The sequence below is a fragment of the Scleropages formosus genome, chromosome 8 (genome assembly GCF_900964775.1).
Source record: "Scleropages formosus chromosome 8, fSclFor1.1, whole genome shotgun sequence".
NCBI lineage: Eukaryota > Metazoa > Chordata > Actinopteri > Osteoglossiformes > Osteoglossidae > Scleropages > Scleropages formosus.
Window position 1 is genome coordinate 30,968,551 of NC_041813.1, and position 15,387 is coordinate 30,983,937.

Here is a 15,387-nt window from a genome sequence, read left to right on the forward strand (position 1 = left end):
CCCTGCGCTGAGTCAAGATGGAGGACGGCGGCAGCTGCAGGAGAACAATGTTTGGGCTCTGAAGACGCGCGGAGGACCCGACGGCGGACGCGAAAATACGGCGTGAGAGGACCCGGGAGGGTGATGGTCATGCGCTGGTGAGCGGGGGCGATAGCTCGTGTTCAGCGGCAGCGAGGTCTGGTTTTCGGGGGAGGAGGAGCGACGGAGACGCGGGGACGTGCGAGCTAGCCGCAGTTAGCTTAGCTTATTTTAGGTTAGCTTAGGGTATGTTAGCTTAGCTTCGCCTCAGCATCAATTGTTCGCTCTCGTCGCTCGGCCCATTTGCAGCTATGGCGATAGCCGTTTTCAGCCGTTATTCACGTTTTTTTTGCATTATGCTCACTCACTGTTGTTCGCTCGTTAATTTCCTTTGCGCATTTTTTTTTTTTTAATATTGTGCGGAGGTCCTTCACCCGTTGGTTTGAAACATTAATCGACCTCCGTTCCGCCCGGCACAAATACGCCGGTACCGCCGAGTACTTCACTTGCTGAGGTGATTTTCCTGAAGTCATTTTATAATGAAATCTAAAGAAATACTGCCCTTCCACGCGGAATATTACGGTTAGGTGAACACTAACCCGGGTCTTTTTTGTCAGCAAAAACGGTACGGTAAATATTCATAACGGTTCATTAATCATTGTTGTATTTTTATGAGCTCATCTACCAATTTTACTAATATTATATTTTCGCCTTTTTAGAACGTTTTTTTAATTGACTAATGCAACTTACACTTATTTCTGAAAATCTGTGTACTGTGTCTTGGTATTATCATCAGTGGTGGTTATTCCTCCTTACTTAATTCAGGACACAAAGGCCTTCTTCGTTTAGCTTATAAAATGGTGTGATTTTGAAAGAAAATGACGCGGATCCTTGAGGCTCCATTCTTGTGGAAGATGGGCGAACAAAAGAGCATCCCCTGTGCCCCGATGATCATGCATAGTAATACATGATAATGGAGCAAATGGCTGGTCGAAATGGGGCTTGATGTGCTCAGCTGATCTATGCTGGGATCTGCAGCAAACACTCATGTCAGCTTTTGAAAAGAGACTAACCCACTGAATCTGGGCATTTATCGTACCCCACACCAGTGTGTTTTATTGTCAGTATCCTTTGTTTACGCCAGACCTTTGTCCAAAGTGGTTTTAATGATTCCTCCATGTATACAGCAAAGTATTCTGACTGTATCAATTCGGGGTAAGCACCTTGATCAAGGGTACAACGGTAGTGCTGGGGTCTGAACCACGAACCTTGAGAATGCAAGGGTGAAGCTTGAATTTTTCTGTATTCTGTCCTGTATCTTTGTAAATCTGTCCCAGTTCATCTTGAATCCTGGAAAGTGAGATTTATCTTGTCTGCGAACTTGTCCTGAATGACTGACTGGTGATGCTGTGAATCCACACTGTGTGGGTAAACTGAGCACAAACATATGACCTTTTGTCTGTGTTTTTTGTGATCCCCCACCCCTTTATTGTGATTAATTTCTGAGAAATCAACTAAGCAGCTCTGTACTGATAGGTTTCCTGGAGATTTGTATTTTCATCTCAGTTTGCACTATTAAATTCCATTTCTGGTGCTTCAGTCAAGTATGTTTGGCCCTGAGAAGAAATGCAATCATGAACCAATTTGAATTTTAATCAGTCTTAATTCTGCACTTCCTTGAATTTGCATCGAGTGGTAATCAGGATTCTCATCTGTATATAAACACTGCTGAATCATCCAGAATTGCTGCTTGGTGCGCAGTGTTTGCAATGCAAGAAGCTTTCAAAATTTGATTAGGAACTGGAGGAACATTTGCAGTACAGATGTTACCATACTCAACTGCTGTTAGTATAAAATTTGGATTTAATTACTCTGGTTTTTATTAAGGTTACAAGTGCTTTAAGAATGTATAAACTACTGTTTGACGAAATATTATATCATTATGTAGTCAACGTAGCACTGACAGGAGATCCATGAAATATAAAAATACTACATATATGGGGACAACTGAAAACTTCTAATAAAGTGTGTGTGTGTGATTTTTCGAAAAAGTAAATCTGTGTCTAACAGGCCAGATTAGGGATTCAAAGCATGCTGTTTCTAGTATATACTATGGAGTTTCCGCAAGTACAAGTTGTATTAAACAATTAGCCCTGTTGTTTGGAGCTAAATGCTAAGTTTCCTTCAAAGTGGCTTGAGCATATGCTAAAGGATGTAATCGCTTAATTACCCGTCAACCAATATTAAAACCTCTGCAAAACAAAACTGGTGGTGAACCCTAATAGCTCAGTGGCACTGAAGTAATTTACAGACTGACCACGAAGAACTAGACTGGATCATTACTGCCTTGGAAAGCGGATTAATGGGTGTGTTCGTTTTTCCAAAAAGATGACTAACTCAGTCATTAATGTAGCATATCACTGAGTGTAACTGCTTTGAATCCTTGTTGCGCGCAGCAGTTATGATCATGGTGCTGGAAGACATAGTGTCGTCTTGACATTATATGTCCGGAAATAGACTCCCTTTTACCCAGGTTAGTATGACACTACTTCACTGACTCGCTTGATGCTGTGTCCATCCTTGCTACGGCAGCTTTTTCACATAGTCTTAGAGGGGTAAAGCTGGATCTTTATTAGTGTTCACATTGTATGTAATTTTACCTTCATTCTACCATTTTAGCACTGTCTTCCAGTACGTGAGCTGATGTGTAATTTTGTGCATCTGTAGCACAGACTTCTAAGGGGTGGTCTGTGGCTGTCAGATCTCTGCTGCTGTGTTTGTTCATTTGGTCAGCCACGTAAGAGCTTCAGTCTAACTGCTTTAAGAGGTCTTTGGTGATAGAGTGGGGTGCAGGCGGAAGTCACAACAGCTCAAGCTCTTGATTTCATGGTGCAGCAGAACAGCGGGTGATGTGTGTTGTGGTGAGCACAGAGGTGATGTATCATCTGTCAAGGACTTCCTTTACTAGTCTGATATGGTGCTGGAAATGAAAGCCTTGTGCATTTGCCTGAACTGTAGTTTTGTGTGAGGGGAGTAAAACTTTAGACGTCAAAAAGAAGAGTTGACCTGAGATGATGATAGTAAGAAATAAATGTAGGCTTAGAGCCTGTAATGATGAAAGTAGTGTGTTTAAAAAAAAAAAAAAAAAAAAATGCTTGTACTGTCGTAATGTAAGGATAGATGACCCCCTGTGTTGTTTCATGTAAGTGTACAAATACTTGAAGCGCTAATGAATCAGTTAAATGGAAATTTGATACACGGGTGCTGAAAGACCAATGATGTTGCTGTTCATGCAATCTTGAAAATTTCTGTTTTCTTGGTTACAGGTGATGTCTCAGTCTGGGATGCCCCTTGACTGCCATACTTCTCTTTCCCTGCTCCAGGATGTTACCGGCTTATTCCAGTTAACTTCCCGGCCAGGCGATCATCACCATGAGCATCATTCAAGATAAGATTGGCAACGAGTTCCTGCGTAACGGAGCCATGGAGCCCAACTTTGCCCAGGGCATGATCATGTTCAGCCACCTGCCACCCGTAACCAGCTTCACGCGCTTGGCTGCGCAGTCTGCTCTGCACGATCCATCACTGCCACTGCCATTGCCACCGCAGGATGTGGTGCTGAAGAAGGAGCGCGACTCGCCCGAGTGTGGCACCGGCGGATATGCCCATGCCGCGGCCATCAAACAGGAGAAGGTGACGGAGCACGACTATCGGCTGCCGCTTTACCCGGGCGCCGTGGAGGTGTCACTCAGCGGTCACCAGAACCTGCTGGTGCATGACCTCAGCCTGGGCAACGTAAGGCCCCCGCCAAAGGGGGCAAGGTCGGGGGTGGCACGTGGGTGGGAATCGATGCAGCAGGATTGCTCCGATCAACGCCACTGTAATTGAAGTGTGTTAAACATCATTTTGGGAGGCAAATATTACACCGACACATCCGACATGCACCTGACACTCATAAGAAAAGTAATAAACAGAACCACAAACCTCAACACTTCTGCTACATTGCATCATGCAACCCACTACCTCCCCATCTCCACCTTTGCCCTGCACTCGCCGACAGGTGCGAGCCATCCAGCGGACTCTGAGCCCTACATGGATCATATACCAAGCACTTAGGTGATACACACACCTAAGGTCTACTAGTGCAAACTCCTGAAGAGAATAATATGGACACAAAATGCCTCTGGTGTTCATTGAATAGGAGGTTGTAGGTTCATATTCCTGCAAGTGCCCTGTTGTTTTTACTGAAGATGGCCTGAAAAATTTTGAAACTAAAAATGGTATGCTGTGGAGGTGACCTTCAGAGCAGCTACAGATAATTAAATGATCAGGTGCTTGTTGGTAAATTAAACTGTCTTCTTGCTGTATGGCCACTTTGATCCTCACAATGACTGGCAGATCAAGTTTAAAAAAAAAAGTCCTGATTAAAATTACAGAAGCAAGTCATCAGGTGTATTTTCTAATACCGAACATCAGTTTAGCACCATGTGGTTAGAAAGGATGGAGCAAAGTCGCACATTTAAAATGCCCAGTATTAGGAGGGATGATGGCATAAAGGACAATCTAAAGGTTCTGCAGACTGAGCTGGGGGGCACCCCGAATGCTCTGCCGCCCCCTTCTCCCTTTCACGCCAGCAGAAGGCATAACTATGGTATAAATCTGCCGAGGGTTGGAGAAATATAAATCTCTCCTGCCTGTGTCATGATGTCATTGTGCTTTTGTCAGCATGAGCGGAGCCCTTAATGCTTTTCAGTTTGTCTACTTGATGTCTTGCAGCAAACTTTTGCCGAATAGTATACATGAAGCTATATTTTATGTATTTTTTTTAACGACCAGATCTTACTCAAAGAACCATGCAGACATTTAAAAGGCCTGAAACAATTTAATGAGGTTTGCTTTAAAGTCTTTTCCTACACTATAACTAGAAGTGTGTTTCTAATGAATTTATACTGAGAACAGGCTTTTCCTCTATAAGCTGGCTTTTGGAGCAGGTAGACGATTTTGTGATAGCCCAACTATATTTGGTGGAGGGAACGATACAAAACATGCAAAAATCAGGTGAGGTTATGACGGCCCAGGACCATCCTTGTCGGTACATGCTAACCTGTACAATGGTGCATGGTGATTGTCCTCCTGCAGCCTCTGTGGGATTTATCAGACACTTTGAATGGCTGCTTGACCCCCGAGGAAAGAGACACTGGATCATAAATATGTGTTTATTACTCTCCTGAGGCTTCCATAAATCAGTGGAGCAGTTCTGTTTGACTGACATCATCTAGCATCACCCCACCCCAATTTCAATATCCTAAGGCTGCACACCAGGCGTTCATTTTGCACCCCCGTCTCCTTCGTTCCCTGCAGCTGTCAGGCAGGCTAGTGAAGGAGTCCTCGGGGAGAAGAGGTCGGAGGTCAAACGGCGACGGACAAGAAGGCAAGCCCAGGAGAAAAAGGGGTAGTGAATCAAAGGTACTCCCTGAACACTGAGCTTTGTGTGTGTCCTCATATAAGCCTTGTGCAGCCCCACTACGTCTGTTGTATAGCGCTATGACATTGTTTTAGAGACAGTGCAATAATTTTCACGCTGTTCAGATATAAATGTTTATTAGTTTTGTTTTGAGTTTGAATACTTTTTGGTCAGGTTTAATTCCTTGTGTTAAGTTTACAAACCACTGAATATTGCACTTAATTGTATGTGGTATACATGGGGGTACGGGGGCGCAGTGGGTTTGGCCGGAGCCTGCCCTCTAGCGGGTCTGGGGTTGGTGCCCTGCGGTGGACTGGTGTCCCATCTGGAGTGTGTCCCCTCCCCCTTCAGCCTCCAGTTCGCCGCGACCCTGCTTTTGACAAGCAGTTTCAGACTGTGTGTGTGTATATGCTATATTGTATGCTTCATGCTTGGAGGTTATGAGCCAGAGGGCTGTGCATCTTTAAAGTTTTTTCTTACATTTATACTTTTACATTCACATTTGGTTTGCAAAGGCCAGTCCCTTTATGACAACTTTTTTTTTCCCCCTGTAGACCGACCTGCTGGATGGTGATGGGGCCAGTCTATCTCCCAGCTCCAAGCCCCACATCTGCGAGCATTGCAACGCAGCCTTCCGTAGCTCCTACCACTTGCGCCGACATGTACTAATCCACACAGGTAGGAGCACTCCACTTCTCACCTTCCAGGGCTCATGTGCTGCTTCTTGTTTGTTAAAGCACCATTTCTCGGGGTGCTAGGGGGAGTGGGCACGGCCAGGCCCCATCCTTCTACAGAGGAGTGTCAGCTCAATGGTTCTTCAGCAGGTCCTTTTTATAGAGCACTGGGCTCCCACGAGAAAGTGAGCATTATAGGGAAAGATAACTTCAGATCTTATTGTTTCTTGTGACTTCAGGGTTATTATTAATAAGGATGTGTGAGCATCTGAAATCTGTACAAGACACTTTAACACCATGAGATTTATTAGAGGTTCCCACAAACTCGCAGTGGGGTAGTAAAGTGTAGCTCTTCTGTCTTTCTGTGATTGCTTTGTTTTGTGTCTTGTGAGTATACACTATACAATAGACAGTGATGGCTCTCCCAGAATTGGCTGTATCACCCTTAACTTTCATATTGCTCATTGACATTTTGTTGGTAGGGCAGCAATATTGTCGGTGTGGTTGTGATAGCGCTTTGCTCTGCCCCATCTGACTCAGGAGAGAGGCCTTTCAGATGCAGCCAGTGCAACATGAGCTTCATCCAGAAGTACCTTCTGCAGCGGCACGAGAAGATCCACAGCGGTGAGTCCTTGGTGTGCCCCTTCATTCTGGTGTGTAAATGAAAAAGAGTTGTTCAAGTTCAACCTGGAGTTGTTTCTCAAAATACCGAACAAAGTCACCTTTCTGCTACATTGAAATAATGTCATCACAGCTATTGGTCTTTTTTTTTTTTTTTTTAAATCACATCTGTCAGGTTTGTCAAAGGAAAGCAGATGTCTACCACCTTTTTCAGGTGCGCTGACCTCATGCCTGGTGGTTAGACGGAAATGAGTAGCTGCAGATTCTCCCTCTTTTCACTGACGCAAATGAATGAGCTGTTGGCTTGATTACTAATGGCTGCCTTGATTCCCATAAGAGGAGCAGCATTCTTGATGTGCCATAAATGATCCTTGACATATGACTGCTCATCTCCCTGACTTTAGGGGGTTTCTTTGACATTCTCCCTTTATCTGTTTGCTTTGGAACCCTTGGATGGATTTCCTGTTGTGGTCTACCCCCAAAAATATGGAAATTCATAGTATTTGGCTATTAGAGCCTCAACTCTAAATTTTTGATGGCTTTCTCTTCTCAATACTGCCAGTGCTGTAACTGCTGTTGTAAGTTACTGTCTGTAAAAGGTTGTATGAAAAATAATAATACTGTGCTAGGATCTGGAGGCAGCATATCTGTGGTGTTTTAGTTGTGTTATTGAGAACAACCCCTTGAATAACAATCAGCCTCCTCTTATGTAGGAGAACTGAATATCTTTGTTGGGAATGGTGATAATTAAGGTGCACCTGGTTTTGCAAGTGCTTCTGACCATTGTTAAAAAATACTTAAAAATCTGGGTCTCGGGTCAGCAGATTTGATGACTCAGTAATATGCGCAGTGTAGCGTGAAGATGCCGCCGTGAGAACGTGTAGCTCTGTCCCCTGCAGGTGAGAAGCCATTCAGCTGTGACCAGTGCAACATGCGCTTCATCCAGAAGTACCACATGGAGAGGCACAAGAGGACTCACAGCGGAGAAAAGCCATACAAGTGTGACACGTGCCAGCAGGTCAGTGGGGAAGCCCAGCCATATCTGTTTAGCAGTGAAGACCATGTACTTGGAGCATGAAGTTTGTTGGGTCAAGTCCCTGGACTTACGATGGGCCTCAAATTTAGTTGTAACCTCTAACGGCATCTATCAGCTGAACAATAACACTGGTTGGCTGCACTGCCGCAAGGCCCCATATTTCTTATTGACTCAGTCTTGTTATCTATCAGCAATTGTGTTTTATTTACAAAAATGTTTTATCTACAGAAAAATGTGTTAGTGGTTCCTGTAAATTTTTATTTAATACGGCTAGCAAGCAAAAATGTGAGTATTGTGGTGGTGCAGAAAAGATTAAGAAATGACAATGAAAGTAGTACATCATAATTACATTGTCATTAATGTGTGAAATATAACAAAGCCCTGTTATTCAGTTTAGCATTTGTGCATAATGTTTAAATCCTAATGGTTATGTGTGTGTGTGTGTGTGTGTGTGTGTGTGTATATATATATATATATATATATATATATATATACGTATAGTTTATATTTATAGAACCTAAGGGGGTTTGCGACTGATGGCGAGTTTGTTGAATGAAACCCATCATAACCCTGACCCCCCCCAGTGTAAATGTAGAAAAGTGGCCCTGGATTAAAGATTAATCTGAAGCATTGGTGATGCCAGTTTCTAAGCCAAGAGATACCTGATTTATCATGCCTGTGTCGTGCCTTGCAGTACTTTTCCAGGACAGACCGATTGCTAAAGCACAAGAGGACCTGTGGAGACACCTTGAAGAAAGGAATGGACCCTGGCACGTCAGATCAGGGGGGCGGCGATATGGAGCAGGGCAGCTATTCAATCACTCAGGGAAACGCAAGTGCTTCCAGCCGAAAAAGGGGCAAGTCCAAGGCATCGGGTGAGGCTGGTGAGCGCAAGAAGAAGAAAAGCCCCAACATGCAGGTGGTCGGGGCCCTCGGCTTACAGGATTACACTGTTGAGGGTCCCGCCAGCGGTCTGGCCGGCCCTAGCATGCACAGCCGTGCCCCCAAGCTGGTCTTCAAGAAGGTTGGCCGTAAGGGCCTGGAGAAAGGTGGACTTGGTTTGGACGAAGGCACCGCTGACCTTCATGGGCAGAAGCTGCTCTCGGACAAAGCGGGCCCTGGAGAACTGACCGGAGATGGCCTGGGGCTCATGCAAGCACCGGGGGCCAAACAGGGTGCCACTAGTAGCAACTATGATGATGCCATGCAGTTTTTGAAGAAGCGGCGGTACCTGCACGCGGCCAACAGTGGCGAGTACGACGTGGGACAGCTGTCCTCCCAACCTGCCGTGGTGCAGGCCACGGGGGCCGGAGTCATGGACGGAGAGGCGTCCTTGGCGCTCCTGGACACCCCACCCCTCGGTGTGGATGTCAAACATGATAAGTCAGGCATCCCAGATGAGGTGCTTCAAAGCCTGCTGGATCACTACACCCAGAAGCCTGAGGGGCACCACGACGTCCCCTTCGACATGGGAGACCAGCACGTGGACCTTCACCCGCCTACTGACGGCCCTGAACTCGGCACAGATGACGGATCGCCTGGCACCGCTGGCGACAAGGCCGTTATCATGCACGAGTACTCGCGCTTCCTCCTGCAGGCACTGGAGCGCACCAGCCACGGCAGCGGCTTCCCGCTCGGCCCTGGCACCACGCTGCCCTACACTACATCACCCCTGGAGTGCACCTTCGGCCCGCCGGTTACCTCAGCGCCCCCCGGCACCTTGCCCAAGCCCCACTTTGGAATGCTCCTGGGCTCACCCCAGTCCAACTTCCACCTGGGTGCCCTGGAACCCACCCACCAGCAGTTGACGCCCTCCCAGGAGCTCACCGAGCAGATTGACAAGTCGCACTCTCCGGGCACCTACCAGCTCTCCGGGGGCGGCCCCAAGGACCCGCAGGCTAAGAACGGCTCCGGCTATCAGCTGGCCTCGCAGGACCTGCCCACGATGACCCCCTCCAAGGGCCCTGATCTCCGGGCCTCCTACCAGATCGAGAACTTCGCCCAAGCCTTCGGCTCACAGTTCAAGTCAAGCGGTCGACTCTACGGCACTGACTCCAGCGGGGAGGTTGACCACAGAATACGGACTCCTGTGTCAGAATTCTCAGGGTACACTAGTTTGTTAGCTGACGTCAATGAGCCAGTTAGTACAGGATCTAAGACCCCAACGAGCCAAAGCTACAGGTAAGGTCTGAAATCAGACCTCTTTGCAGGTTTGTTTGGTTTTCTCATTGTATTACTTTTTTTTTTTTTTAATTTTTTTTTTTTTTTTTTTTTTAAGTAAGGTTGTGTTTTAATTATTACACTGCCATAATGTTTATTCGAAATCCAACCAGAAGAGGTCAGTAAAGTCCTCCCTTAAATGCAATTTTTAAATTCATTTTTATCTGTAATTTAGTGGCTTTTATTCATAATAGTGTAATATTAGGTCTGATTGTTGAATGGTAGATGGAGAAGTACTTTTTAAGCAAAATTAGTGCATAGTAAAGGACTGGCTTTTTTTTATTTTTTTTTTTTTTATTATTGTTGTTACTGTTGATGTTATTTCCTATGAGCCTGTGTGTTTTAGCAATCATCTTTACCATTGTAAAATAATGATGATAATGATTAAGGATAATGGCAGGGAATAGCCCAGATTTGAAATGGCAAAAAAGATATTGTCTGTTACAAGGTTTAAAAAGTATTACTCAGGAAAAAAGAGCAAGGTGTTTAAAGAGATGCAGAGAACACTCCTCAGAGGTGTAAGTTTGCAACCACAAAGCTTTTTTTTAATTTTGTTTTGTTGTGTTTTTTTTTTTTTTTTTTTTTGAATTTCTTCACAAATGTGTGCAGCTAGTTGGGGAACTGCTGCCTTCTCAGTAACACTGATAACACTTTTCCACTTACAGAGAGAGATTACGGTACTTTTAAATGTCAATGTGAAATAAGTTCAGTAAAGGCCATATACATTTATGAGTATGTAGAACATGTAGTGTGGGGGAAGGGGTGCTGTGATACGAGAGGTAGAAGAGTGTGCGTTGAAGAAGGGCCACTCGAGCTATCCAGTGGGCCCTGTTCGGTTGTGCTTGAGCAGCATTGCGGCAGACCCTTGAGGGCTGTTTGTGTGACACACTCAAGTGCATGTGGATTTCTTCATTTGTACCAGAATGGACTGGGGTCAATAGTGCAAACTCTACTTATTGCTCCCACGCTTTCCCTTCCTTCCCAAGCCCTTCCTTGTAGTCAGCCCCCTCTCTTTGGGGGTGCCTTTGTAGGAAATGCCCTTGTACCATCGGCGGTGAGGCCAGGGGCAGGTGGCGAGCACCATGGCTTCGGTGGCTGACCTTTCAACTTTGTTCTTCCTCCAGCTCCTCTTCCTCCACCTTGCAGTCTTCCCTTAAAGAATACAACAAGCACTTTTTGAACTTTCTCCCCCTTGTGTCTGTAACCCAGTCAGATTATGGATGAATTAAACGTGAAAACTGACTTTTTTTTTTTTTTTTAATTAAAGGCATGTTCGGAATAGCCTTGCGTAAGGCGATCTGATGTGATTGGTGGTTCTGGCACAGGGAAGGGGATTCTGGGATGTTAGTGATGTTTTGCTAAAATAGACTTAGTGGGTGAAAAGAACTTCACCGCTCAGTGTTCTAACGGTTCGACTTGGCAAACTCGGTCTCCGGGCTAACACAGTTCACACTGACGCATTACTTCATAGTTTATGCAATTTTTTTCTGCAATAAAGGAAGATGAGGAAAAAATACAAGTTTCAGTTAATCACAATTTGGAGTGATTACATTTCAAACTGGATTTAAAGATGTTTTAGCGTGAATCTGTTTTGGTTTTAAATACGAACAATTAGTCTTCCATTGCTACTGGTGCTCTTTACTGGAAATTCAGTAGTTTGTTTGCCCCCCCCCCGACCCTTCTCCATTTTGGTCCCAACTCCTAGCTAAGAATGGCAAAGCTCTCGATGTCATAGAGAGTAAGGACAGACCACTCCAACCAGTTTTACTTCTTTTATTTTCTTTCTTTATTTCTTTTTCTTTTTTTGGAATATAAACATGGGGGGAAAAAAATTGCCCTTTTAAATACCTCATATCACTGTTCAAGCATAGCCAGGGACATGTGTTCATGTATGTAGCGGCTAAACTGTAGTGTGTATTAAACATGGTATAACCATATTACATCTGTATGTAAACAGTGTTTACAACTATGGAAAGAAATGGGTTAATTCAACATATGTTTATTTTTTGGCTTAGTAAAGCATTAAATGCCATGCAGTGTTTTAGTCCGTCATTGCCACCTTGAATTTCTTGTTTGTGTTTTTTTCTGTTACTTGCCATATTGTGTTTTTATTGAGGTAGACATATTGTTTACAAAAAGTACAAAAAACACTACATGTATTTTCTCAAACCCGCATGATATGAATTTTTATAAACTTTTTTTGTCTTATCATCACAACACCAAATTTGTAGCAGAAGTTTTTCCTTTTCTCTAATTTTTGTCATTTGCTTATTCTGGATTATTGTGATATGAGTTGCAGGGCTGTACCTGTTAAATGACTTTATAATTGACTAGCAAAAAAACCCAATAAAAATTCTGTTATCAGCATCACCTTTTGTCAGACTTGTTTGATAAGGAAGGAGCACGGGCTTAGGCAAGTCGTATAGCAGCTGACACACCATCAGCTCTTTATTGTTTATGTGTCACTGTTAATTTGATTTACTTGATTCATGGTGAGCTGCCCCTTGGTTTCAAGGTTTGTTTATGCTGTTGGAGAATGTTGGCACAGGTTGGTAAATACGGAACGTTACATTCACCTGAAACTACCTCATTCAAACTTGACCCCTGTCCGGGGTTGGTCAATTTGCCATTGTTGTCAAATGAAGAACCTGAGACCACAAGGTGCTATTCTTTGACTGAGAAAGGTGACTTGTCCACCTCTTCCTCCTCTCACTTCATGGTACTGCTGTACCTACACCATCTGCAGCATGAATGGCTTGATTCCTTTACGGCCTTCTGTGGTTCTCCTATGGTTTGCTCACTGCACCTGGAAGGACACCTCATCCAAACTGGATCCGAAACATTGGCCCTGTTTGCTCTGAAATGTCAGTGTTTTGTGTATCTTTGCTCTTGTTCCTTCATCCCCAGTGTAATGCTCATCTTGAAAGTCTTTCCAGACTTGGTCCAGTTGAAGTATCTTCCTGGGTGAGTACTTTACTTTTCTCACTGAATGCAGTCTGTGTCATGTCTCTGCACAGCGTTTGATCTTTTTGTAATTTCCTAGCATACCCAAGACCTGCTAGACAAGAGGAGCTGTGAAGATCCAGGATGTGTCATTTGTTAGCATCACATCTGTTTTGAACTTCCGTAGATGTTGTCTTGAAAATTTGAAATTCGAGCTACAGACGTTAACGAAATCAGGTTCTTAAATGGAGCTGTCCTAAATTTATCATGATGTTGATCTCATAAAATCCAGCCCTGTTCTCGCAAGAGTTGGCTTTCTTACCTGATGGTTACAGTAACAATGTTCTCAGCATCGTAATGAGGTGGTAGCAAGCCTTGAGGTGCTCTTATCTTGTTTTATTTATCCAAGCTTGACTGGTTCCAGGACTCTTCTGAGAAATGATTCCTTCTTCCTTTTTCGCAAGTCTGCCATAACAACAGAAATTGTTCAACTTCAGTCCCAAGTGCCGTGTTTGATTTGAGTCACTAGAGCTACAGCTGAAAGTTTGAGGAGAAGGTGGCAGGCCGAGCATTCTAATAAATGACTGCGTGTCTTGGTTAAATTTGTCTGGAGAATGGGCCCCCTTAATCACGTTTGATAAGATCTACATTTGTTTTGCTCCAGTAAAATATGATTAATCTGAATTTGTACGTACTGCCATGATGACAAATGTTTGCTGTAAGTGCGCAATCTGTGCTTTGTAAACCGTAATCTTTTTTCCTCCCCCCCCCCCCCCCCCCCCCCCCCCCCGGCAGTTTATATGTTAACATTTTCTGAAGCCTTTCTTTTCGCTCACAGGTCGTACCAAAGAGAACCACAATCCTTCCTCCTAAGTTGGTGTGTTTGGCACGGATTTGTTGCCTGGTTTGGTGATGGATTGCACTATTCTTTCCTCGCTCTGTTTTTATTAGGCAATGTGTCTTGGGTCATCCTTCAGACAAGCTGCTGGGGTCAGATTTCCATAACAGCCCCACCGGTTTAGGTAAAGTTGATTAAATATCAAAGGACATGAAGACTTGTGCCCTTCAAGACTTGGAGTACCTCCCTGTTAATGTTCGTACATGTGTACTCTACACTGTGTAATATTTCCAGTAGCTGAACAGAACTCCTTAGTGTACTCGTACCATAGTAAGATTAGTCATAAATGAGTCTATGAACTGGAGCCTTTCTGAGATTTGCATACATGACGCTGGTAGAATTTCGGTGAAACAAGACTACTGCTGCTCCCTCTTTCGTATCAGTGCATGTTGCTTAAAGCGTATTGCCCAGCTCTGGTCTCCTACACTTCCTGGATGTTCATTTTTTTAACACACTTTCCTCAATTAACTGAACTTGTCTGTATCCTGCAGGCCAATGCCCTGCCATCTCCCTTTGCCTTCGACAGGTGCTTTCGTTAGAATTTTTATTTTTAACCCTCCTCATTAAATTATTCACCATAAACTAGAGATTCTTAACCGCTTCCGCGCAGCAGATGCCTTGAAGAATCTGATGAAAGTTAGAGCCCTCCTGGAGAATGTTCGTAGATAAAATGTGAGCAAATACTTAAGTTTTTGAGCAAACAAGTTTCATACTGGAACTTCAATTAACTGCTAAAATCACTGGAATAACATCTTACTAATAGAATTTTTTTAAAGCAACTGCACTTCAAGGACCCCCAGAAGCCCTGGTGTTTATAAAGCATTTAGGTGTGATAGTTACTGTTTTTGGCACTGATCGTGTACAAGTTGTAAAATGAGTTTTCTTCACTTCTGTTCACTTTGAACAGTTGGGTGTGATAAACACATTTGAGTTTGTGCGCGTCACAACATAGCTCTCATTGTTCAGCTCTTTCGTGTAAACGGGTACGAACAAACTTCTGCATTATGCTCGGAGGTCATAACAGGGCGGCGTTAGGTGCCGTAGTTCAGTAAAAATGTGCCGGGATGCAGTTAGTTTGGTGGAAATAATGAAACGTGACCATCGAGGTTGAAAGGGCTGGAAGAAGTGAAATGGACAGGTAAAGGCAGTGACGTGGAAGGCTGTTTGAATGCAGGAGACCGATGGCACTGTGAACAAGAAGACGGTTCCTTATTCTATGAAGCTCAGCTGTAACTTTCATCGCTCATCTCATGGTATCAACCGTTGTTAGTGCAGCACTGTTGAGCTGTCCTTCAATGTCCATTTGTGTCTATAGACAAAAGTAAACGGTCACACGAGTTTGTGAAGATGTGTTTTCAGGATATTTATTTTTAATGGCACTTTCTTCACTTCTTTCTCACCAGCGAGTGAAATGCACCAAAACCGTTCAGAAGTTTGTGATCATAGTCATTCAGCTCACTTCTCCAGTGTTTACAGCTCATCCCTGGTTTTGTGTCCTTCATGAATGGCAGCG

The 15,387-nt window shown here is 44.1% G+C and overlaps 1 protein-coding gene across 2 annotated transcripts; it reads left to right on the plus strand.

Moving 5' to 3' along the window:
• Positions 1-29: 29 nt before the first annotated feature.
• On the plus strand, positions 30-10,184 carry LOC108941730 (zinc finger protein 281-like). 2 transcript variants are annotated; one of them, XM_018764527.2, is made up of 7 exons: positions 30-137; positions 3,402-3,813; positions 5,380-5,484; positions 6,037-6,160; positions 6,697-6,780; positions 7,677-7,795; positions 8,508-10,184. In XM_018764527.2, the coding sequence occupies exons 2-7, from the start codon at positions 3,451-3,453 to the stop codon at positions 9,996-9,998; spliced, it is 2,286 nt and encodes a 761-aa protein (XP_018620043.1). In that variant the 5' UTR covers positions 30-137; positions 3,402-3,450; the 3' UTR covers positions 9,999-10,184. The 2 variants fall into 2 exon arrangements, with proteins under 2 accessions (XP_018620043.1, XP_018620044.1); XM_018764528.2 differs by having other exon boundaries at positions 3,402-3,711.
• Positions 10,185-15,387: the final 5,203 nt, after the last annotated feature.

Coding starts and splice junctions, on each gene's coding strand:
- LOC108941730 (XM_018764527.2), top strand. CDS start 3,451: ATGAGCATCATTCAAGATAAGATTGGCAACGAGTTCCTGCGTAACGGA. Junction 5,485..6,036: donor AAAGGGGTAGTGAATCAAAG/GTACTCCCTGAA, acceptor TTCCCCCTGTAG/ACCGACCTGCTGGATGGTGA. Junction 6,161..6,696: donor ACATGTACTAATCCACACAG/GTAGGAGCACTC, acceptor CATCTGACTCAG/GAGAGAGGCCTTTCAGATGC.